Here is a 26,184-nt window from a genome sequence, read left to right on the forward strand (position 1 = left end):
TTTTTTTTATATTGGAGCAATTTGATTATAGAGATATTTGCATTTGATTAAACATATATAATATACAGCAAATAGTGAAAATGTTCGCTATTCAAGGGTGATGACTAAACTATCTGCAAATGCTCAGGTCCCCTCCAATGCTCCAGACCACAAGTGTCTCCATTTTTAATGATTGTGGCATAAAGTTCTGATATAAAATACAGTTTTTCAAACTAGTCTAAACCATAGGCACTTCAATAGATTTAATAATTCCTCCATCCCTAAAGCAAGAACTCTCCACCTCCTCTTATCACATCCCAATATTGTAACAGGCCATAGGGTAAAGGATTGTGTTGAACTTAAAGGGGTTCTGCAGTTTGTTTAAACTGATGATCTATCCTCTGGATAGATCATCAGCATCTGATCGGCGGGAGTTCGACACCCAGGACCTCCGCCGATCAGCTGTTTGAGAAGGCAGCAGCGCCGCGGCCTTCTCACTGTTTACCGCCGGCCCAGTGATGTCCCGACTAGTATCAACTGGCCTGGGCACGGCTAAGCTCCATTCAAGTGAACAGAGCTCAGCCCCGCCCAGTGATACTAGTCGTGACGTCACTGGGCCTGCGGTCAAACAGCTGATCGGCTGCCCAAAACAGACCTTTATCGCCGTTCAGATGCTGATGATCTATTCAGAGGATAGATCATCAGTTTAAACAAATTGCAGAACCCCTTTAAGTGATGAACAGTGATTTACTGTCCACAAAAAATCATATACCATTTACATTATTTATAGTTATAACCAATCAAGAAAGCATTAGATTACTTGCAAATATTGAGTTTCAATTTGAAAGAAAAATATGCAGGAGCAGAGTGGCCATAGACTCTACAGAGAATTTTCCCAGTGGGCGATACCCAGGGGACCACCCGAGCCCTCCTCACAGCCACCAGCCAGGTATATAATGATCACATACTCTCAGCATTAATTAATGCTAGTATGGTACAAAAGCACCCGTGCCTTCCTGAATTCAATGATATCACTATCCTCACAGTTGAACACTGATGTGGGGGCGGCAGTATTTGGTTCTGCAGGCCCCACTCCCTGCCTACATGTGTTGGATCCGCCTACTTGTGTTTTGACACCTTCTGTCAATTTGGACCCACCTACACCATGGGGCCAATTTAAGTTTTTTTTTTTCAGGGCCACTAAGTTCTTAGTCCGCCCCTGAAAATATTTCTCTCTTTCACAGGATTTTTTCATCATACATTAAAGAGGTAGAGGAGCGTCCAGCTCCTACCCCATGGGGTTCTAAGATGCCTTTTGGTGAACTGATGTTTGAGTCCAGTAGCAGCTGTGGTTGGGTGCACAGTGTGTGCTTTTCTCACAGTGGGGACCGTATGGCCTGGGTGAGCCATGACAGCACCATTTGTATTGTCGATGCTACAAAGAAGATGAGGTAAGAATATGACATGCTCTCTGGAACATGGCTGCTCAATGTGATGTTAGGATAGCACATCAACTTGACTGCACTGAATACATGTGTATGTGTATTTCCAAAGCTGGAGCAAAGGGGCTAAAAATTAAAATACAGAAAAAAAATAATAATAATCGCTCATGAGCCTAATAGATTCACTGTCCAAATACAATAGTACGCCATTATGCATTCAAAGTAAACGGAGACAATAATGATACCAGATATGGCAGCTTGTGGGACTGCCCAAAACAGACCTTTATCTGAGCTCCCACAATACACTCTTCTCACCATATTGGTGCATACGTTCCACATGTGGGCCCGGACGATGCCTCCAGAATGTACCACAGAACTCTATAGACCCCAAGGATGCCAAATCAGTGTCCTTTTGACATCCATTGGGCAGGTGTATGTCAGTGTACCTTCTTTTTAATTGTACAGAGAAGAGTGCATAGTGTGCTGGGCTTTCCTAGTTGGTTACTGCTAAAAGAATATATACACATGTATAGCCTGTTATCGTGACATACATTGGGAAGTGTCTGCATCGTGTACACTGAACGTAAAGGGAGAGCATGATGTAAAAAGAGCCTAACAGGAATACAGGAGAATTCTGAATGTATCTTACTGACTAAATAGCCATTAAAGGGGTTTTCCGGGATTTTAATAATGATAACCTATCCTCAGGATGGGTCATCAATATCACATCGGTGGTGGTCCGAAGCTGGTTGAAAAGAAGGCCAATGCCATGTTAGTGCAGGATTCCCTGCATTGTATACCTGCTCACCAACAGCAAAGCAGTGGTGAGCAGATGGAACTACAAGCCATCCCATTCATTTCAATAGGACGGTTCATCCCTATTCAAGTGTATAGGAAGGAGTTGTTCCGTTAAAGTGAATGGGACCCGCTTGTCACTGTGACGTCGATGGCGAGCAGGTAAACAACGAATGGAAGGTTGTGCTGGCATGCAGCCTTCTCTTCATCCAGCTGGGGTGCTAGGTGTTGGACCCCCGCCTATCTGATATTGATGACCTATCCTGACGATAGGTCAGCAAATATTAAAATCCCAGAAAACCCCTTTAAAGTATCATGGTACAAGATAAGTAAAGCAAACAGTTTACAACAAAGTGGCTCTTATTTTTATGTAGCATTAAATAGATTATTAGTGATATGTTGCTTTAGAGCAGGGCTGGCCAACCTGTGGCCCTCCAGCTGTTGCAAAACTACAACTCCCAGTATTCCCAGTCTGCCTACAGCTATCAGCCTACAGCAGGGAATGGTGGGAATTGTAGTTTTACAACAGTTGGAGAGCCGCAGGTTGGCCATCCCTGCTTTAGAACTATGTTTTCCATTTATCATTGCACAAGGGAAAGTTCTCACTTACTTTGAGTTTCAATTCCCAACCCTTTTCCAGATCTATACATTTATTGCTTCTGGATCCTTATTAGCCAAACTGTAGAGAGAAGACATGGATTGCATATCCACGAGCACTCATGTAATGTCTCTCATCACAATTTATAAGCATGAACATGTGATCAAAATGCACAGGTCCGCTCACTGTGTCAAGGTGGCTTACAGATCAAAGCTGACTGGGAGCAGTATAGTGTGGACGCTCATGCACACGACCGTAAGTATTTTGTGGTCTGCAAAAAATATGGAGGACGTCCGTATGCATTCTGTATTTTGCGGAACAGCTGGCCCTTCATAGAACAGTACTATCCTTGCCCGTAATACAAACTATAATAGGACATGTTCTACTATTTTGCGGAACAGAAATACGAAAACGGAATGCATACGGAGTAACTTCAGTTTTTTTTTGCGGACCCATTGAAATCAATGGTTCCATATACAGTCCACAAAAAAACTGAATGGACACGGAAAGAATATACGTTTGTGTGCATGAGGCCTAAGACTTTGCCTTGTTCACATTTCCATGTTCATTTGACGTCCGTGGAATATACATCTTTATTTCATTCATAATGATGTCTGTAAAGGATGCGTGTTTGATTCTTGTGTCCATTTTTGCCCTCCATGTGTCATCCGTATTACACGGATACTGCTCAGCTGAAAACTAATTACCAATGGTCCATGAAAAACAACTGACATAACATGGATGCCACCCGCGCTGTGAGAGTGTTTTTTTACAGACCCATAGACTTCAATGGACGGGTTTGGTCCACATCACGGAACAAAGTAGTGCATGTCTCCGTGATTTTTCCACTGTCTGTGAAAAATGGAAATGTGAATGAGCCCTGATTGCGTCAGATGAGAATGCCAAATAATTTGGGGGTTAGATTTCCCAGTATTTAATCTATGTTGCTGTTTTGGCTTGTTTTTCAGGGTCACTACTCTGATAACGGATACTTTACCTCTGCTGTGTGTAACATTTATCACTGAAAATAGCTTAGTAGCAGCTGTAAGTACATTTATCTTCTCAGTCTCTTCAGACAACGACCATGGGTGTACCATATGTAGCTGACCAGCCAGTGACCAGACCTTTTACAGCATCATATCCTGGTCCATGCCATATTTGCCCCATATTTTGCACCTTTTTACTTCTCTCGCCACTTTTCTAAAGTGGTGAGAAAAACGGGTAGGGCTTAGGCCTCTTTCACACGAGCGTGACGGATTAGGTCCGGATGCGTTCAGTGAAACTTGCACCATTTTGCAAGCAAGTTCAGTCAGAAAACTGAAGTTTTACAAACATCTCTTAGCAACCATCAGTGAAAAACGCATTGCATCCTCACTTGCTTCCAGATGCAATGCGTTTTTCACTGAAGCCCCATTCACTTCTATAGGGCCAGGGATGCATGAAAAACGCAGAACATAGAACATGCTGCATTTTGTACGCAACGCAGAACTGATGCGTGAAAAAAAAGGCTCATGTAAACAGACCCATTGAAATTAATGAGTCAAGATTCAGTGCGGGTGCTATGCATTCACGTCACGCATTGCACCCGCGCGGAAAACTCGCTTGTGTAAAAGGGGCCTAACACTGTATGCGGAAGATAGTGGATCAGCTGGGGACTCTACCAAAATGAAATGTACATAACAAATCCAAACAATTGGGGTCATTTATCAAACTGGTGTAAAGTAGATCTGGCTTAGGCTACTCTCACACTTGCAGTAGCTTTTTCCAACAGGCTGTTCCAGCAGGGGAACAGTGTGTCGGATCCGTGCTACCGCTAGCCCACCGTGCCGCCATTAGTCTGCTCCGGCCCCATTCACTATAATGGGGACAAGCCGGAGGTCCGGCCACAGCACGGCAAACAAGCAGAGAGGCGGCCGGGCAAAAACCACAGCATGTTGTAGTTTTTGTCCGGCTGCCTCTCGGCATGTTTGCCGTGCTGTGGCCAGACCTCCGACCCACCCCCATTATAGTGAACGGGGCCGAAGCGGACTTCTGGCGGCACGGTGGACTAGCGGTAGCACGGATGCGGCAGGCTGTTCTGGCGGGGGGGGGGGGGGGGGGGAAGGCTACTGCAAGTGTGAAAGTAGTCTTTCAATCAGATTCCACCTTTCATTTTTGACAGCTACTTTGGAAAATGAAAGGTAGAATCTGATTGGTTGCTATCGGCAACTAAGCCAGTTCTACTTTACACCAGTTTGATCAATGACCCTAAATATTTTTATTGCAATAGTACTTTATTTTAAACGCTTTATTCATTGCACATTAATACTTTTTGTGGGATTATGAAAAAAACTAATAAATAAAAAAAGGTTGGTCACAAAGAGGTTAAATATAAGGTGTTTTTTTTTCGTGTGTCAGTTAGAATGCTAATTCTATCCTTTGCCATATCAGGGCCATGACTGTTATCCTATCTTGTACACATATAATGAAGCCCAGGGGACCCTGAGCTTTGGAGGAAAACTGGATATTCCTAAGCAAAGTTCACAAAGAGGGATGACCGCAAGAGAAAGATTTCAAAATCTGGACAAGAAGGCCAGCTCTGATACCAACAGCTGTGCCCTCGAGTCCTTGCACAAGAACAGCATTAGGTAAGCAGGTTTCTGTTTGTTTTCCTGTATTAAACGCTAGAAGGTTCTGCAAATTGAGGAATTAGAAGATGTCAGTAAGATCTGCAAATGATCAATTTTTCAAGCGCCTAGCTCCAATCTGTGGCATGCGGGAGGAGCATAAAAAGCAGATTTAAAGCAAAGTTTTTTGTGGGATGAATAGTAATTCATATATATAATACCTAAGCCTACATAACGTTAAGAGGCTGCTATTTATGCAGGGAAACCATTACTAGTCTACTGTAACTGTCTTCCATGCATAAATAACACATTTTGACCATTTTAAATTTCACAGAAGACTCAATCCCTACCTTTCTTAAAGCACCAAATCTGTCAGAGACCAGAGCAGTACAGTATGCAAAACCAGGGCTGTGGAGTCGGTAGATAAATGTTCCGACTCCGACTCCTCTGTATTAATATGCGAATGTATTTTATACATTCCTTGAGGGAAAGAAACGCAACCTACCACAGGACTACTGGCTGGGAAACCAACAAGTTTTTATAGCCTTAGATAGTTTTTATAGCCTTAGCTAAATGACAGCAGTTTTTCCAATGGTTTACAGCTTCAGTCTTGAACTATTGGCCCTCCATTCCCTTCACTTATACAAGTGTCTCACTCTCTAGTCCTGCAAAAAACATATTTATTTAATCCCTTATCAGTGAGAGGCTAGGTTACACATGGACGCTGCGTTCCCTGTAAAAGCAGAACACAACACTATGGAAAGTATAAGTATTGCCGCTCCTAATTGTGCGTTGCGTGCCATATAGTGAAGCACATGAAAAGCATGCTTCTTCACGGTCACTTAACGTGTTCGTTTTGCGGTTACGTGAGGCACTGCATGCATTGGTCTTTATTCTTACAGTAGAGAAGTCATTAATTATAACTTTTTGTGAATTGGGACATTTAAACTTGCTTTTTTTTATTTTTATTCCAATCTAAATTTAGTAGGAGTCGGAGTCGGTGCATTGTTTGCCGACTCCAGGTACCCAAAATTTCCCCCGACTCCGACTCCACAGCCCTGTGCAAAACCGAACGCAATAAGGGCTCATAAACATGACCGTATGTATTTTGCAGTCCGCAAAACACAGATCCGCAAAAAAACTGATGACATCCGCGTGACATACATTTTTTTTGCGGATCCATTGTAACAATGACTGTCTTTGTTCACAAAATGGACAAGAATAGGACATGTCCTATTTTTTTCCGGACGGACAAGGAATGCAAAAGGAGTAATCTCTGTTTTTTTTCAAGCTCCATTGAACTGAATGGTTCCGCATACGGACCTGTATAAAAACGGAGCGGAAATGGAAAAAGAATATGTTCGTGTGCATGAGACCATAAGAATTTCATAGAGAAATCTGGTCTGGCAGGGAGAAGTGGTGGCAATGGGTTGCACTCTGGAAGACAAAATCAGAGTGGAGGACTGGAGGAAGCAGTGGGTGGCGTCTGGGGTGAATGCAGGCAATTATGGCCAAGTGATAAAGTACAGTCTCATACACTATATTGTGTCCCAGTCCAATATATTGTATATCTGACTCCTCCGTACTTTATATTCGTGAGTCCTCTCCTGCATAACAGAAACCGGACGGATCCATTATGCAGGCCATAGACTTCTATTATGACGGAATGCTTCTAAAGGCATTCCATTATGGAATTGAGTTATGGTCCGTGGTAACGGAATCCTTAACGCAATTCTGCTTGTACCACAACACGAACTCGAAGTTCAAAATATGAACTTCGCTCATCCCTACCTGTCACTATAAGGTCTCAAGCACACAACCATATCCGTTTTGATGTACACATATCATGGATGCGGTTAGTGACGCATTTTTCTGCAGACCCATTGACTTTAGCGGGTCTGCCAGAATAGGACATGCTCTATCTTTTGCTGCACATGGATGTCCTTATTTTGCAGATCTCAAAATGGATACGGTCATGTGCATGAGGCCTAATGGGGACAATATGGCTGTCATATCTGGGACAATCTATTGCCTATTTGTCAACCCTCCTTGGTTTTTCTGGTCTCCCTAAAAATGGAAGCCCTTCTTAGACCCCAGAAGCAGATGAAGGTAGCATTTCCTTGGCTGGCACTATTTATGGGGGTACACTCTCTAGCCATAGGTCAAGGTGAAAAGGGGGACCCCTTATATGGACAATGTAAACCAGTTATCTACTCTGATTGCTGGCAGGGGCACAATGTGGCTCTAATACTGTGGTGTAACTGGAGGATACACAATGGACATTGCTCACCTCCAATGTCACCATCATCTCCAACATAATCCCCAGGGGAACTCACCGTATGTGCTGTTTTCAGGGCCATTACTAAGCACAATCTGACCCTGTAGTCTTTTCTGTGCACTCCATACACACATCCACACTGAACAACCAGCAGCAGACAGAAGCCTGCAGGGCACAATGGGACTTGTGGTCTTACATCACCTGGGCACAAACCTGTCACTTTCTCATGGACTTTGCGCCACCAACCTTTCAGGGTGCCCATCAGAGGCTCTGTTCCTGCCATGCTCTCTCTGGCACTTCTGTCAACGGGCCAGCATTGGTGCGTGCTCCCTCATTTTTATAAAATTAGATGATCCACAATAAAGCAAAAAATAATATAAAAAGGGTGTTGAGTGCGCAGAGAAAAGGGGGGGGGGGGAGGTGTTAGAGGAGCGCCGAATGGTCCAGCAGCCTGCTCACTAATAACAAAGCTCTGTTCTGTACAGTGCTGCGTTACTGGATCTTTCATGCACCAGCACCTGCATTATTGCAATCTCTGGTGGAATGATTGTGCAATGCCTCCTGTTTGTTGATATGCCAGTAATCACCACGTGTCACAAACTGAGAGGTATAGAATCCTTGAACTGAGAGACCTTGGCTTATTACGCCGGCAGACCGCTACATGTGTAGGCCGAGATGTCAGTACTGTTCAGTGTTGTGTGTCGCGGTGGTTGGAAGAACAATGTTGAACTGGAAAGACAGCAAGAGGCACACAGAGGTGAACCTCTGCCGAGATAGATCTTCTGATTAGAAGAATGCTGCGTAGTGATCCATTCTGTACAGTAAAGGAAATTGGGCAAGATAGTGTCTACACAAACCATCAGAAGGCATTTGCACAACAGACATCCAGCTACAGACAACAACCGGTCGCATGTTGCTCATGCTGCTGTCAGCAGCCTGTGTGGCCTAAACATGCTACCATGGGCTGCAGTGTTTCTGGACTTTCCCATCAAGCACAGCTGGGACATCATTTGTCAGTAATTGCAAAGGGAGCTGCAAGCAGCAATCTTGATGATTTGCATGGCAGAATATTCTTCAGACTTGCATTAATAACCATGTAAGCGCATGGCGTTCATACTCTATACTGAATAAATCAAAATGTTTAGAATTTTTTCTTCTTTTTTTTTATCATTTGCATATCATTAACATGTCTATGGATCCTTGTGTTGCAATTTCAATGTTGAGGATATGATAAGACTGCTGGTATTTTAAAAAGGGAAATAACACAGGATATAGTCTATCATCTGTCTGTTGAAACAGCTTTATCTTCTCTATAGAAATTGTCACATCCTGGTCCCATTAAAGGGTTTCTGTCAATCAAGACAGAAGGGCGTTGAAATTAGGTGGGCGAACGGAGCCTCTAGGAGCAGGTGCAACGCCCCCCCTGCTCCTAGAGGCTCATTTGCATATAATAAAAGTAAAAATTACACAAAAACAGGGGCATACTTATAAAAAAAGAAACGCAGAGTTAGGCCTCATGCACACGACCGTTGTGTGCACCCGTGGCCGTTGTGCCGTTTTTTTTCGCGGACCCATTGACTTTCAATGGGTCCGTGGAAAAATCGGAAAATGCACCGTTTTGCAGCCGCATCCGTGATCCGTGTTTCCTGGCCGTGAAAAAAATATGACCTGTCCTATTTTTTTCACGGCCATCGGTTCACGGACCCATTCAAGTCAATGGGTCCGTGAAAGAACACGGATGCACACAAGATTGGCATCCGTGTCCATGATCCGTGGCCGTAGGTTAGTTTTTATACAGACGGATCCGAAGATCTGTCTGCATAAAAGCTTTTTCAAAGCTGAGTTTTCACTTCGTGAAAACTCAGAACCGACAATATATTCTAACACAAAAGCGTTCCCATGGTGATGGGGACGCTTCTAGTTAGAATACACTACAAACTGTGTACAAGACTGCCCCCTGCTGCTGGGCACCCGATCTCTTACAGGGGGCCGTGATCAGCACAATTAACCCCTTCAGGTGCGGCACCTGAAGGGGTTAATTGTGCTGATCACGGCCCCCTGTAAGAGATCAGGGCTGCCAGGCAGCAGGGGGCAGACCCTCCCCCCCTCCCCAGTTTGAATATCATTGGTGGCCAGTGCGGCCCCCCCCCCCCCCTCTATTGTAATAATAGGTTGGTGGCCAGTGCGGCCCCCCCCCCTCCCTCTATTGTAATAATTCGTTGGTGGCACAGTGTGCGCGCCCCCCCCCCCCCTCCCTCCCTCTATTGTAATAATTCGTTGGTGGCACAGTGTGCGCCCCCCATCGGCCCCCCCCTCTCTCTATAGCATTAACAACATTGGTGGCCAGTGTGCGGCCTCCCATCCCCCCCCTTCCCCCATCATTGGTGGCAGCGGAGTTCCGATCGGAGTCCCAGTTTAATCGCTGGGGCTCCGATCGGTAACCATGGCAACCAGGACGCTACTACAGTCCTGGTTGCCATGGTTACTTAGCAATAGTACAATAGTAGAAGATTCATACTTACCGGCTGCTGCGATGTTCGTGTCCAGCCGGGAGCTCCACCTACTGGTAAGTGACAGGTCTGTGCGGCGCATTGCTAAATGAACTGTCACTTACCAGTAGGAGGAGCTCCCGGCCGGACACAGACAGCGCAGCTCCCAGGTAAGTATGAATCTTTTACTATTGTACTATTGCTAGTAACCCGCTGCCACCAATGATCGAGGGGGGGGGGGTAGATGGGAGGCCGCACACTGGCCACCAATGTTGTTAATGCTATAGAGGGAGGGGGGGCCAATGGGGGGCGCACACTGTGCCACCAACGATTTATTACAATAGAGGGAGGAAAAGGGGCACACTGTGCCACCAACGAATTATTACAATAGAGGGGGGAAGGGGGGGGCACACTGTGCCACCAACGAATTATTACAATAGAGGGAGGAAGGGGGGGGGGCCGCACTGGCCACCAATGATATTCAAACTGGGGAGGGGGGGGGGGGGGGGGGGGTCTGCCCCCTGCTGCCTGGCAGCCCTGATCTCTTACAGGGGGATATGATAGTACAATTAACCCCTTCAGGTGCGGCACCTGAGGGGTTAATTGTGCTGATCACGGCCCCCTGTAAGAGATCGGATGCTGCTAGGCAGCAGGGGGCAGTCATGTACACAGTTTGTAGTATATTCTAACTAGAAGCGTCCCCATCACCATGGGAACGCCTCTGTGTTAGAATATACTGTCGGAAATGAGGTTTCACGATCTAACTCATATCCGACAGTATATTCTAACATAGAGGCGTTCCCATGGTGATGGGGACGCTTCAAGTTAAAATATACCATCGGATTGGAGAAAACTCCGATCCGATGGTAGAAAAGGGACTCCAGACTTTACATTGAAAGTCAATGGGGACGGATCCGTTTGAAATGGCACCATATTGTGTCAACGTCAAACGGATCCGTCCCCATTGACTTGCATTGTAATTCAGGACGGATCCGTTTGGCTCCGCACGGCCAGGCGGACACCAAAACGACTTTTTTTTTCATGTCCGTGGATCCTCCAAAAATCAAGGAAGACCCACAGACGAAAAAACGGTCACGGATGACGGGAAAACGGAACCCGTTTTGCGGACAGCAAAAAAATACGGTCGTGTGCATGAGGCCTTAAATTGACATTTTCACATCTATAATGTCAGCGTGTTTAATAGCGAAAATTGGGGTGACAGAAAACCTTTAAAAAGCTATACACTGACTTGAAAAAGTATTCATACCCCTTGAACTTTTCCACATTTTTCTTGTTACACCCACAAACCTAAATGTATTTTATTGGGATTATATGTGATAGACCAACAAAAAGTAGCAAGTATGTGTGAAGTAAAAAAAAATAAAAAATAAATGATAATGGCTTTCAAAATTTTTAAGAAATAAAAATCTGGAAAATGTGGTGTGCATTTGTATTCAGCCCCCTGTAGGACCACCTTTCGCTGCAAAGTATTTTGGGGTATGCCTCACACAGCTTTGCACATCTAGAATTTGTGCCCATTCTTCTTTGCAAAATAGCTCAAACCCAGTCAGATGGATTTCTTCTGGCCACCCTTCTATAAAAGGCCAAATTTGTGAAGTACACGACTAATAGTTGTTCTGTGGACGGATTCTCCCACTGTGGATTTCTGCTGCTCCTCCAGAATAACCATAGGCCTCTTGGCTGCCTCTCTAATTGGGATATAATAAAACCATATACAACTTTAGCCCTGACTTGTCTGGTGTGTTCCTTGGTTTTCATGATCCTTTTTGATCTAGGGTTGTTTCGATACCATAAAAAAAGTATTGAGATACTCTATACCACGCAGGGGGGAAGGGGGAGGAAAAAACAAAAAATACACACACCCCCCCCCCCCCCAAAAAAAAGCCGCGTGCATTCCGCATTTTATGCAATATCCAGCTGTAGCGCTGGCTAATCGAAGCACAGAGCTCACAGCCTGGGAGGTTTTTTCTCCCAGGCTATGAGCTCTGTGCTGCAATTGGCCAGCGCTACAGCCTGGGAGAAGGAGATGCCCAGGAGAACAAGGCCAGTGTCCGCCCAGTGTTCCCAAAGACACTGGAGGACATAGCGGGAGAGCGGAGCGGCGCCCAGGGATAAAAGTAAGTGCAGTGAGATCCCTGGGCGCCGCTGTACATATCATGATACTTAGTTTTGAATTTTTTTGCCAGATGAAAGGTCGTACACTTCCTTTCATTGGTGGTGCAGTGCGCCCGCCCCTCTCTCATCTTTGGTGGCAGCAGCATGGGGGTGAGGGAGAGAGTGCTTCCTTCTTCCCTGTGCTGCTAAGGAGAACATGGAGCACGCTGAGAGGAGCACGCTCATGTTCGAAGCCTAGTATCGACAGAAGGCAAATCCTGGTATCAAGGTCGATACCAGGCAAAAGTATTGATTGGGGATTGAAAATCTGATACAACCCTAGCTTGATCACTAATGTACCCTCTGATGCCTTCACAGAACAGCTGTAGTTATACTGAGAATAAATTAAACACAAGTGGACTATATTTACTAATTAGGTGACTTCTGAAGGCAATTGGTCACACTGGATTTTATTTAGGGGCATCAGGGTACAGGGATCTGAATACAAAGGCACTACACCCTTTTCAGATTTTTATTAAAAAAAATTGAGAACCACGTATTATTTTCTTTTGACTTACACATACTTGCAGCTTTGCGTTGGTCTATCACATAAAATCCCAATGAAATAAATTTATGTTTGTGAGTGTAACATGAAGAAACATGGAAAAGTTCAAGGGACATGAATACTTTTTCAAGGCACTATAGATCAAAAATATCTAAAACCAAAAGGTCAAGTATGAACTAGGTACACACTAAAAACTGAATGTATTATGTGCTTTACAGTCAACTCTCTGTGCTGACTGGAGGAAAGGCAAAATGTACAAAGTTCTGCACCACTGGGATGGATGGCGGCATGTGCATTTGGGACATCAAGGTAAGGAACATATTGCCATATCGTAGTATTAAAGTCCTATATCCTTATACCTTCCCTGTAACATAACATTAAAGAGCTTGTCCCACTATAATAACTAAGGGGCGCATTGATTAAGACCAGGGTACCTTGGTGGGAGTCTGACTGCTGGGACCCCCACAGATCATAAGAACAGGAGTCCCAATTTCCCCCAAGTGAACACAGTGAGGGTAACACACTTGTGGTGCATTCATCTCTATGGGTATAAGATAGCCAAGTATAGAACTTGGCTATTTCCAGCCGTCCAAAAGAAATTTAGGCTACATGCATACGACAGTGAAAAACGGCCATCACACATCCATTTTAAGATCAATGGTAGTCTATGGGGTTATTAACTGCAGTTTTATTTTAGTTTTTTACAGCCAGTGAATAACGGACTTCAGAAAATAGATCATGTTCTATCTTGTCCGTTTTTCGCTGACCAATTGCCCCCATATAATTGAATGGGGCAGTTTTTAACATGTTTCTCAGGAAGTCATCGGTGAAAAGAAAATGGCCGTTAAAAATGGACAGTTTATCAGTTTTTAACAGATTATTATATTTTTTTTTTAACTGTCATGCGCATGTAGCCTAATGCAGCAGCGCACATGCATGGCTGTCACCCCACTGAATGGGTGATAAGTTGTTATGGTGAGACAGCCTAAGCAGGAATGTTATTGGCTGGCTAATGGACCAAATTGTTGAATCATATAAAAACACCCTAAGATCCTGTAACATGTACCATTTGGAGTCAAAAGTGTCATATATAAAACACATAGGGGGAAATTTATCAAGATCAGCATGTGCTACGCCAATCTTGATATCCCCTGAGGTGCCGGAGGAAGTGCTTAATTTATGAAGAGGTGCACGCCTCATCATAAATTAAGTGCATCCTCTTGAAGTTCGTGCGTGTGATTTAAATCAAAGCCTGCTCACAGCAGGCAAATATTTCAGTCATCACTCAGGCCAGAAAATGATAAATGTACTGGGGCAATGGCTGTTCCCTACATTATTTATTAAACTGGCCAGGGAAGTATAGATATGTGAAATGCAAATGAGCCTCTAGGCGCAACAGGGATGTTCCTGTTAGGGTCCATTCACACATCCGCAAAATGGGTCTGCATCCGTTCCGCAATTTTGCGGAACGGGTGCGGACCCATTAATTGTCAATGGGGCCTCAAAAGAAGCGGACAGCACACTGTGTGCTGTCCGCATCCGCACTTCCGTTCTGCAGCCCCACAAAAAAATAGAACATATCCTATTCTTGCCTGCAGCCATGGACAAGAAAAGGCATTACTATCATAGTGCCGGCCATGTGCGATGTGTGGTCTGCAAAATGCGGAAAACACATGGCCGGCGTCCGTGTTTTGCGGATGCGCAATTTGCAGACCACAAAACAGTTGCAGACGTGTGAACAGTTGTGGACCCTTACTCCTAGAGGCTCAGCTCTCTGCAGTTTGATTGATCAGGCCAGGAAGTGTAAATGTAATCACACCTGGCCCTGACACCTAAAGTCTTGCGCTGCACGCTTCAGTATCCAGCACAGGCGTCGTACAGAAGAGAACTGCCGGCAAGCCTCTTTCCTGTACTGTGCTGGATACTGAAGTGCACGGCACAGTGCGAGACTTTAGAAGAAACCACGGTCAAGCGTGTTCACATTTACACTGCCTGGCCTTGTAAATCAAAGTGCAAAGGTCGCGGCAGTTGCAGAGAGCTGAGCCTCTATGTGCAATGCCTATTGCTCCTGTAGGCTCATTTGCCTATATTAACCCTTTCTACCCCAGAGGTTTTTCGTTTTTGTATTTTCGTTTTGCACTCTCCGCCTTCCCAAAGCCATTAATTTTTTCTTTTTCTGTTCACATAGCCAAATGAGAGTTGTTTTTTTGCGGGACAAGTTGTACATTCCAACGCCACCATTTAATATTGCATATGATATAGTGGTAAACAGGAAAAAAGTTCCAAATGGGGTGGAATTAGAATAAAAAAAAAAAAAATAATCAATTCCACCAGTTTTACGTTTTTTTAATTTTTTTTATTATTATTATTTACAATGTTCAATGTGGGATAAAACTGACCAGTTACTTTCATTCTACAGGTCAGTACGAATCCGGTGATACCTTATATGCATCATTTTTGTTGCGCTTTGATACGGATAATAACAACCTTGGAAAAAAGCTGTTTTATATTATTGTCGCTATTTTCTGACCCCTATAAAACTTTATTGTAGTTATGTGTATTGGAGACCATAGGAAACTAGTACATTTCTCAGAGTCCTGCTACATACAAGGGCTCCATAGGAAACATGATCACCGCCGTAGCTTCCGAGTTTGCACTCGCTCAGATGCTGTGGTCAGGTTTGACCACAGCATCTGAAGTGTTAAATGTCCATGAACGGCATTATCGCCAGTCTCGGAAATGAGCCGCAGGTGTCTGCTGTATGAAACCGCAGGCACCCTGTGGCTATGGCAGCCACTCCGCTCAGGAGTGAGCGCCATCTTTAAAGACCTGGCCAGCTAGCAGGGCGCTGGTTGGGAAGGGGTTAAAACTTCATTTCTCTCAGCAATGCGGGCACATATGAACACGGGTCAAGGTACAAATCTGCTGATACTCATTAACCACAAGGATCCAACAACTGTAGTCTGTATAAAACATACCTAGAAGGCTTTGTACAACCATATTTTCTGCTTTCCTCTTCAGAGCCTGGAGTCTGCAATGAAAGATTTGAAGATCATTTAGGCACCAAATGCAGAATATGAGCCACCAGCTTTTTACATCATCTAACTTCTATATGCAGCGCTTCAGTTGTAACTTGAGAATTCGATCAAGTCAGGCTAAAATGCTTTGTTTTTACTTAAAGGTTGTATGCCGACCAATGGGAAGTCAGCTTCTAATAGTTTAGTGTGGGGCATTTCAACGCATCCTCAAGGACCTCTTGAGGCAAAAACCCACAATAAAACCACCTGGAAATGCAGCAGCCAAACAACCGAAAATGTATTTTCACTATACTACCTTGAATGCTTCCTGTTCATTTTTTTCTTTGCTAAGCCTCAATTGACAGATGTTTACAAGCATTGCTACAAACTATAAATGTGCCAGTTAGAAATAAAAAGGCTGATGAAAAAACAAACACTGCCTGGCGTCTGAGTTTAGAAAAGAAAATCCGGGAAACCAAATCTTGATGACTGAATAAGGCTACTTTCACACTTGCGTTCAGAGCGGATCCGTCTGGGGTCTGCCCAGACGGATCCGCTCATATAATGCAGACTTGGGATCTGTTCAGAACGGATCCGTCTGCATTATATTGTAGAAAAAATTCTAAGTGTGAAAGTAGCTTCCGACGGATCCGTCCAGACTTTACATTGAAAGTCAATGGGGGACGGATCCGTTTGAAAATTGAGCCATATGGTGTCAAATTCAAACTGATCCGTCCTGACTTACATTGTAAGTCTGGACGGATCCGTTTGGCTCCGCACGGCCAGGCGGACACCCGAATGCTGCAAGCTGCGTTCGGGTGTCCACCTGCTGAGCGGAACGGAGGCTGAACGCTGCCAGACTGATGCATTCTGAGCGGATCCGCATCCACTCAGAATGCATTGGTAGCTGGACGGATGCGTTCGGGGCCGCTTGTGGGAGCCTTCAAACGGAGCTCACAAGTGGAACCCCGACGCTAGTGTGAAAGTAGCCTAAGCTGTGTTTTCTGCTGTACGGAGTGGACTTGTGGTTGTGAATGGATGGCTCTTTTCACTCACTTCTAGGGGAGCTCCGAAAATAGATTACTGAGGCCGATAGAACACTAGAGAGAGTCATACATGCACAAACCCTTTTCCATTCCAGAAGACTGCAATGTGATAATATTTTTCTGTGATTTGTCCACTTTCTTACAGCCAAATCACAGCTCTAAAATAGTTATGAAACAGCAAGCTTAAAGGGGTGGTCCAAGTTCTTTGTTCTAAGCCCTTTTCTCCTGGTTAGCTGAGGGTCACCTGCCCTGTGATGGCAGTTTCTTTCCCTGCTCTGATGACATTCCATGCACTAGCCTGAAGGAGCAGGTCTGTGGATGGAACGTCACTTTAAAGGAGCAACAAGCCACGCCCCCTGCTGGCTGAGGCGTCTGCCCTGCGTCTCCCCTCGCACTGGATCCTTCAAAGTTTAACCCCTTCTATCATAAGCAGCACAGACACAGGGTTGGAGTCTCTGCCTCAGGTACTGATATTGATCACCAATCCCAAGAAAATAAACTATAAACCAAAAGGTCGGAACCCTCCGCAATAAAAAAAAAAAAAAAAAAAACTCATCGCCATAGTTCTTCACAGAATAATAAAAATAGAGTGGAAAACCAATCACCCAAACTGTAACATATACATACATAGTGCACTTTATCTTACCTGTACTTGTGATCCACTAATTCTCGATTTACCCTTTTGCAAAATGGAATACAAAAATTAAGAATAGAGCGAGTCCTATAGTTAACATAAAATGCACAGTTATGAGACCTCCATATAGTCTACATAATGGGGTATCAGATTTACTTTAATACATCCATTATGAGATGTTGCCTTAGGCTTTTATTAAATCAATACACAATGTCACATGATAGACATAACGTATTAAATAAAGCAGATCATGTACCACTACATCCAAATAAGAAATTTATTTCTCATTCCTAGAGAGTCTGACCAATTTACAGTTGTCAAAATTACAACAGGAGAAACGGCTTTGTAAATTGTTTCTGATGTGCTCTGTAGAAGCAGGAAGGGAAAGTCATGTTACCCCATTAAAAAATCACGTTGAAAAGGCATGGCAGTCTGAATACCCCACTAATGATGTGAGGGATGGGCAGCAATGTTCATTCATCAAGGATATTCAGCTGTTCCTCAAGTTCATCTAGATCTTCTCCCGTAAAAAGATTTTCATCAACAGGGACAGCATCCTCAAGATCTTCTTGGTCATCTTCACTGTGTTCTTCGGAATCACTCTGTTCCCCATTTCTCATGTCACCTCCTGATGCTTCATTGAGCTTTGCATCTGTAGACAAAATAGGGGCTGTTAAGAAGTAACACATTACCAGAAGGCTGTATATTTATGGTCAAGTATTCCATGCACAGCATTAGGCTAGGTCTACACGACGACATTTGTCGCGCGACATTTTGTTGCACCAATGTCGCGCGACAATTTTTATAATGGCAGTCTATGGTGTCGCACTGCAACATGCGACATGCTGCGACTGCGACAGTCGCAGAAAATCCATTCAGATGGATTTTTCTGCGACTGTCGCGTCGCAGTCGCAACATGTCGCATGTTGCAGTGCGACACCATAGACTGCCATTATAAAAATTGTCGTGCAACATTAGTGCAACAAAATGTCGCGCGACAACTGTTGCGCCCTATCTGTCGCGCGACAAATGTCGTCGTGTAGACCTAGCCTTAAATTGGCTCTTCATAATTGCCAAGCTTTAGATGTGGACTCCATGTAATGCAGTCGACTTCCATCCTGACAATCTGCTGCTCATTGGTACTTAGAACTGTACCTTAAAAGCTGGCGGGGATCACTTGATGAACGAGCAAACGCTAGTTCATCGGAAGAACCTGTGCTGCATTGTTTCTGTGGAGCAGATCGTGCTGCTTAGAGAGTAATTAAACTTATTTTCTTTACATTTTTCTTTTAAACTGTTCTAAATAGCCTAAAAATCTTTTTTGTAATATACTTAATAATGCTGTTTTCCATCTTGAAAAAGGACCCAAAGTCCTGGATTTTACCGCTTCTTAAAATTCTGGTACAGGGCTGGCTTGTCAGCACTGTAACGGGATTACTGGCTGCCATGGAGAACGCTGCATAGGAAGGAGCACACATCACAGCATCTACCTGTGCTCCCCTCAAGCTAATTCTGACACAGCACATGGGTACAGGAGCCTTGAGCAGAGAGAAGCAGGCACAGGCAGGAGCCGGCTCAGGGCAGCAGAGCTTGTGGGGAGCACAGGCAGCCTTCTCTACGGCAGACAGTTCAATCTATACACCAAGCCAGCGCTGTACAAGAATGAGGATTTTAAAAAGCAGTAAAATTCAGCACTACGTCCTTTTTTTTTTAATATGGAAAACTGCATAATTAATTAATACAGTATATTATGAAAACTATTTTGGGGCTTTTTGGAACAGTTTAAAAGAAAATTGCTAAAAGGTTTAGTTACTCTTTAAACAGCAATCTGCTCTCCCAAAATAATGATTCTCCTTAGGGACAAGCAATCACTGTATCGATTGCTTGTCCCCATACAACAGAGGTGATTGTTGCATGTAAACGTATAGGGGGAGATTTATCAAACTGGTGTAAAGTAGAACTGGCTTAGTTGCCCATAGCAACCAGTTTCCACCTTTCATTTTTCACATCTCCTTTGGAAAATGAAAGATGGAATCTTCTTTAAACCAGTTTAATAAATCTCCCCCTTAGTTTGTTCCTGATAATTGCCTGATATATCAGGCCATTTAACAGGGCCTTTTTATTGTACAGCCCTCTTATTGTAATAAAGGAACATGCAGGGAGCTGTAACAGAGGCAATGTCTGTAAGAGGGAAGATGAATCATAACAATCACCTTTTACATAGTAATCAGACCCATAGCAAGCCATAATGGCATCAAAACAAAGGTGCTGCACAGACCTGGGAAAGAAAATGAAAAACTACTTCTGATTCTGGTGGGCATTAACACACTTTGTGGGGCTCACATAATAGAAACCACCCATAAATTACCCCATTTTAGAAACTACACCCCTCAAGTTATGCAAAAGGGACTTTACAAACCCTTTAAGTGCGCCACAAGAATTAAAGAAAAATGAAGATGAAATTTCATAATTTCACTTTTTTGGGCTACTTTCTATTTTAATCCTTTTTTTTCCTGTAACACATCAAGGGTTAACAACCAAACAAAATTCAATATCTGCTACCATGATTCTGGAGTTTACAGAAACACCCTGGTGTGGTGGTAAACTGCTGTATGGGTACACGGCACGGTTCAAAAGGAAAGGAGCCTCGCATGGTTTTTGGAGGACAGATTTTGCTGGACTGGTTTTTGACATTCGAAGACCCCCTGATGAACCCCTACAATAGAAACTCCCAAAAAGTGACCCCCATTTTGAAAATTACAGGATAAGGTGACCGTTTTATTAGTACTGTTTTGGGGTACATATGATTTTTGATTGCTCTATACTATGCTTTTTTGCAGCAAGGTAACCAAAAAAATAGCTGTTCTGGCACAGTTTGTATTTTATTAATATTTTTTTAAATGTTTACCTGACAGGACAGATCATGTGCCATTTTTATTGAGCAGGTTGTTATGGACACAACGATATTAAATGTGTCTACTTTTATTTTTTGTTTTAGTTTTACATATTAAAGGGCTTCTGGGGGAGGGTGGCCCTGTATGTGAAAGATAACCTAAAATCTAATTTGATACAAGTTAGTGAGAACAATTTAGAGTCAGTTTGGGTTACCGTGCAGCTTGATAATCATAAGGCAACTCGTGTAGGTGTGATATATAGACCACCTAGCCAAGTCAAAGAATTAGATGATCTACTAGTTGAGGAAATAGCTAAAATGACATTGAAGGGGGAAGTTATCATTATGGGAGACTTCAATCTTCCAGATGTAAACTGGAAAACCAAAATAGCTAGTTCTGCCAGGAGTACAGATATTCTAAATTCCCTACTGGGATTATCTCTACAGCAAGTAGTGGAGGAGCCAACCCGGAAGGAGGCCATTTTAGATTTAGTATTCACAAATGGGAATTTGGTATCTGATATTACTGTAGGGGAAAGCTTGGGATCTAGTGATCACCAGTCAGTGTGGTTTAGTACAGTGACTGAGTCACACCACACAAAAACAAAAGTTTTAGATTTTAGAAAAACAGACTTTTCTAAAATTAGATTAGTGGTATACAAGTCCCTATCAGACTGGAACAGTTTCATTGGAGTCCAGGAGAAATGGGACTACTTAAAAGTGGCACTATTGAAGGCAACAGAAAATTGCATTAGGCTTGTCAGTAAAAGCAAAAAAAGGAAGAGACCACTGTGGTACTCAGCAGAAGTGGCCAAAATCATTAAAAACAAAAAGATAGCATTTAGGAATTATAAAAAAAAACAAAACGAGGATGGACAGACAAATTTATAAGATTAGGCAGAGAGAGGCCAAACAAGTTATAAGAGCTTCCAAAGCACAGGCAGAAGAGAAATTAGCTCAGTCAGGAAAAAAAGGCCAGAAGGCATTCTTCAGATACATAAATGAAAAAAGGAAACTAAAACAAGGAATTACCAAATTAAAAACAAAAGAAGGAATGTATATAGAAGAAGATAAAGAACTAGCTGACTGCCTCAATGAATATTTCTGTTCAGTTTTTACAAAGGAAAATGAAGGAGAAGGACCTCAGTTAGGAAAGAAGTCTAATGAATCTTTTGATGCATGTGTCTTTACAGAGGAAGAGGTTCTAAGTCAGCTGTCTAAAATTAATACAAATAAGTCACAGGGGCCTGATGGGATACACCCAAAGCTATTAAAAGAGCTCAGCGTTGAACTAGCAAAACCATTAACAGATTTATTTAACCAATCGCTGGCAACAGGAGTCGTCCCAGAAGATTGGAAATTAGCAAATGTTGTGCCCATTCATAAGAAAGGTAGTAGGGAGGAATCGGGCAACTATAGGCCAGTAAGCCTGACATCAATAGTGGGGAAATTAATGGAAACCATACTTAAGGAGAGGATTGTGGAACATCTAAAATCCCATGGATTGAAAGATGAAAAACAGCATGGGTTTACTTCAGGGAGATCATGTCAAACTAATCTTATTGATTTTTTCGATTGGGTGACTAAAATAATAGATGGAGGAGGTGCAGTAGACATCGCTTATCTAGACTTTAGTAAGGCTTTTGATACTGTCCCACATAGAAAGCTTATCAATAAAGTGCAGTCTTTGGGCTTGGACTCCCATATTGTTGAATGGATTAGGCAGTGGCTGAGGGACAGGCAACAGAGGGTTGTAGTCAATGGAGTATATTCAGACCAAGGTCTTGTTACCAGTGGGGTACCTCAGGGATCTGTTCTGGGACCCATATTGTTTAATATCTTTATCAGCGAAATTGCAGAAGGCCTCGATGGTAAGGTGTGTCTTTTTGCTGATGACACAAAGATTTGTAACAGGGTTGATGTTCCTGGAGGGATACACCAAATGGAAAAGGACTTAGGAAAACTAGAGGAATGGTCAAAAATATGGCAACTAAAATTTAATGTTGATAAGTGCAAGATAATGCACCTGGGCCGTAAAAACCCAAGAGCAGAATATAAAATCAGTGATACAGTCCTAACCTCAGTATCTGAGGAAAGGGATTTAGGGGTCATTATTTCAGAAGACTTAAAGGCAGGCAGACAATGTCATAGAGCAGCAGGAAATGCTAGCAGAATGCTTGGGTGTATAGGGAGAGGCATTACTAGTAGAAAGAGGGAGGTGCTCATGCCGCTCTACAGAGCACTAGTGAGACCTCATTTGGAGTATTGTGCTCAGTACTGGAGACCATATCTCCAGAAGGATATTGATACTTTGGAGAGAGTTCAGAGAAGAGCTACTAAACTGGTACATGGATTGCAGGATAAAACTTACCAGGAAAGATTAAAGGAACTTAACATGTATAGCTTGGAAGAAAGACGAGACAGAGGGGATATGATAGAAACTTTTAAATACATAAAGGGAATCAACAAAGTAAAAGAGGAGAGAATATTTAAAAGAAGAAAAACTGCTACAAGAGGACATAGTTTTAAATTAGAGGGGCAAAGGTTTAAAAGTAATATCAGGAAGTATTACTTTACTGAGAGAGTAGTGGATGCATGGAATAGCCTTCCTGCAGAAGTGGTAGCTGCAAATACAGTGGAGGAGTTTAAGCATGCATGGGATAGGCATAAGGCCATCCTTCATATAAGATAGGGCCAGGGGCTATCCATAGTATTTAGTATATTGGGCAGACTGGATGGGCCAAATGGTTCTTATCTGCCGACACATTCTATGTTTCTATGTTTCTGTCATTTTTCATTTTTGGGCTAATTAAAATCCTTATAGTGCGATTATTCAATATATAGTGCTCTTACCTTTTTCAGGGGCTTAGTTTCTTTAAAAACTGCACTTCTATAATATGTTAATTACCTCGCTACCAGCAAGTAGGGTGGTTACTTGCTGGTAGCCGCCGCATCCTCCTTTCAAAAAAACGCCCCCTCCTCCTGTTGATTGACAGGGCCAGCGAGCGCTCTCCTCCTCCAGCTGGCCCGGTCTGCAATTCAAATCCCGCGCCTGCGCCTTACGTGTCTTCATTCGGCACACACGCTCTGAGAGAAGGACACTCGCTTCCTCAGTGCGCCGATGACGTCTTCTCTTTCGGGTTTAGAGGTGACGTCATCGGCGCAGGCGCACTGAGGGAGTGCTGAGGAAGCGAGCGTCCTTTCAGAGCGCCTGCGTCGAATGAAGACACGTAAGGCACAGGCGCGGGATTTGAATTGCAGACAGGGCCAGCCGGAGGAGGAGAGCACTCGCTGGCCCTGTGAATCAACAGGAGAAGGGGGCGTTTTTTTTAAAGTAGGATTTGGCGGCTACCAGCAAGTAACCGCCCTACTTGCTGGTAGCAAGGTAATTAACATATTATAAAAGTGCGGTTTTTAAAGAAAACTAAAAAACAGAAAAAGGTAAGAGCACTATATATTGAATAATCGCACTATAAGGATTTTAATTAGCCCAAAAATGAAAAATGACTTTTGGGGGGTGACAGAAGCCCTTTAAAGCGTTTAAAACAAAAAATGTTTGTCTCCATATTCTGAAAGCCATATTTTTTTATTTTTATGCCAATCATCTTGTGTAGGGACTAATTTTTTTGAGGGAAGAGTTGACATTTTTATTGGTACCGTTTTTCGGTACATAAGATTTTTTGATCATTCAATACTACACTTTATGGGGCAAGATGAGAAAACTTGGTTGTGCGGGCGCAGTTTTTTGTTTACCTAACATGTCTACTTTTTCTTAATTTATTTGACTTTTACACAATAAAAGCATTTTTGAAAGAAAAAAAAAATCTTTTTTGGGTCTCCATTTTCTGAAAGCCATGTTTTAAATTTTTTGGGGCAATTGTCTTATGAAGGGGCTCTTTATTGCAGGAGTACTATTTTGGGCTTTTTGATCGCTTGGTATTACACATTTTGTGATGTAAAGGTGACAAAGATATAACTTAAGTTTTTATGATTTTTTTTTTAAACAAGTCCACCTGCGGGGTGGATTATGTGATATTTTTATAGAGACAGTCCTTACAGATGTGGCAATACCCAATATGTTAATATTTTTTTACAGAGTGCACGTGCCGTCTCCCTTTTCTCTTCCTGCTCACCGCTGCTGTCTATGGTAAATCAGCGGTGAACAGAAAAAGAGAAGAGAGACCGCACGCACGTGGGCTGTCTCCTCATAGAGCTGATCCTGAAGTAGATCATTAATATAGGAGATCCTAGGGAATCCTTTTAATAGTCATTAACTTTTTTCCCAATAAGACGGGCAGACGACAGTTCACCAGATAGTCAAAAGAACATAACGGTTCATTGAACTGAACCAGAAAATTTTATATATTAAGGCTACTTTCACACTGGCGTTTCTGGGTCTGCTTGTGAGATCCGTTTCAGGGCTCTCATAAGCGGCCCAAAACGGATCAGTTAAGCCCCAATGCATTCTGAATGGATAAGGATCCGTTCAGAATGCATAACTTTGGCTGCGTTTGGTCTCAGTTACGTTTTTTAGACGATCACTAAAATGCAGCTTGCAGCGTTTTGGTGACCGTCTGACTATGCGGAGCCTAACTGATCCGTTTTCAATTGCACCATATTGTGTCAGTGAAAAACGGATCCATTTTGACTAAGACTTTTTTTTTTATGAATAATGCAAACGGATCCATTATTAACGGATACAAGCGTTTGCATTATTTGTGCGGATCCGTCTGTGCAGATACAAGACGGATCCGCACAAAACACGAGTGTGAAAGTAGCCTAAAAAAGAAATATATATATATATATATATATATATATATATATATATATTTATATTTGGGGTGCAAATGGGCCGAAAATGGGCCTAATCCATTTCGGCCGATATTGGTACATATCGGCAGAAAATATGATAGCCCCGCCGCTCCGGTATACTAATATAAGATGTCATATTCATTTATTGGTTATTAAACATGCCCCCTCAGTCCCATTACTACCTTACATCCTAATCGCATCTGTAGAATTCAGGCAGGCCAGGCGGGCGGCAGCGTAACTCTTGTCATGTGCCTGAATGAAGCCGGCGGCGCAGGCAAGTGACGTCAGTGAGAGACGCGCCGGCCGCCCGGCTTGGGCTGCCTGAATTCTACAGAAGCGATTAGGATGTAAGGTAGTAATAGGACTGAGGGGGCATGTTTAATAACCAATAAATGAATATAACATCTTATATTTGTATACTGGCGGCAGCAGGGGGGGGGGAGGCGGGGGCGATCTGTGGATGGCACAGTTATGGGCTGGGGGGGTCTGTGGATGTCACTGTTATGGGCTGGGGGGGGGTCTGTGGATGGCACTGTTATGGGCTGGGAGGTCTGTGGATGCACATATATAACAGTGCCACCCACAGATCCCCCCAGCCCATAAGAGTGCCATCCGCAGATCCCCTCCTGTAACAGTGCCAGCCACAGATTCCCCCCCCCCCCCCCCCCCCCCGTAACAGTGCCAGCCACAGATCCCCCTGTAACAGTGTCCGTCATCCACAGATCCCCCCGTAACAGTGTCCGTCATCCACAGATCCCCCCATAACAGTGTCCGTCATCCACAGATCCCCCCCATAACAGTGTCCGTCATCCACAGATCCCCCCCATAACAGTGTCCGTCATCCACAGATCCCCCCATAACAGTGTCCGTCATCCACAGATCCCCCCCCATAACAGTGTCCGTCATCCACAGATC

The 26,184-nt window shown here is 43.5% G+C and overlaps 2 protein-coding genes across 3 annotated transcripts in view; one reads left to right on the forward strand and one right to left on the reverse strand.

The window, feature by feature from the left end:
- ARPC1B (actin related protein 2/3 complex subunit 1B) overlaps positions 1-16,314 on the forward strand; it is a 48,306-nt gene extending 31,992 nt beyond the window's left edge. Inside the window, exons 6-10 of the mRNA XM_040439899.1 lie at positions 1,224-1,430; positions 3,783-3,858; positions 5,245-5,441; positions 13,086-13,176; positions 15,889-16,314. Coding sequence (XP_040295833.1) covers positions 1,224-1,430; positions 3,783-3,858; positions 5,245-5,441; positions 13,086-13,176; positions 15,889-15,927 — 610 coding nt within the window. The 3' untranslated portion in view covers positions 15,928-16,314. The remainder of the gene's footprint in view (positions 1-1,223; positions 1,431-3,782; positions 3,859-5,244; positions 5,442-13,085; positions 13,177-15,888) is intronic.
- A 1,513-nt stretch (positions 16,315-17,827) lies between these two features.
- Positions 17,828-26,184, reverse strand: part of ZC3H15 (zinc finger CCCH-type containing 15) — a 79,683-nt gene continuing 71,326 nt past the window's right edge. For both annotated transcript variants that reach the window (XM_040439900.1, XM_040439901.1), the window contains exon 10: positions 17,828-18,216. In XM_040439900.1, the coding sequence (XP_040295834.1) occupies positions 18,038-18,216 (179 nt within the window). In that variant the 3' untranslated portion in view covers positions 17,828-18,037. The remainder of the gene's footprint in view (positions 18,217-26,184) is intronic.

This window comes from Bufo bufo, chromosome 7, assembly GCF_905171765.1.
Source record: "Bufo bufo chromosome 7, aBufBuf1.1, whole genome shotgun sequence".
Classification (NCBI taxonomy): Eukaryota; Metazoa; Chordata; class Amphibia; order Anura; family Bufonidae; genus Bufo; species Bufo bufo.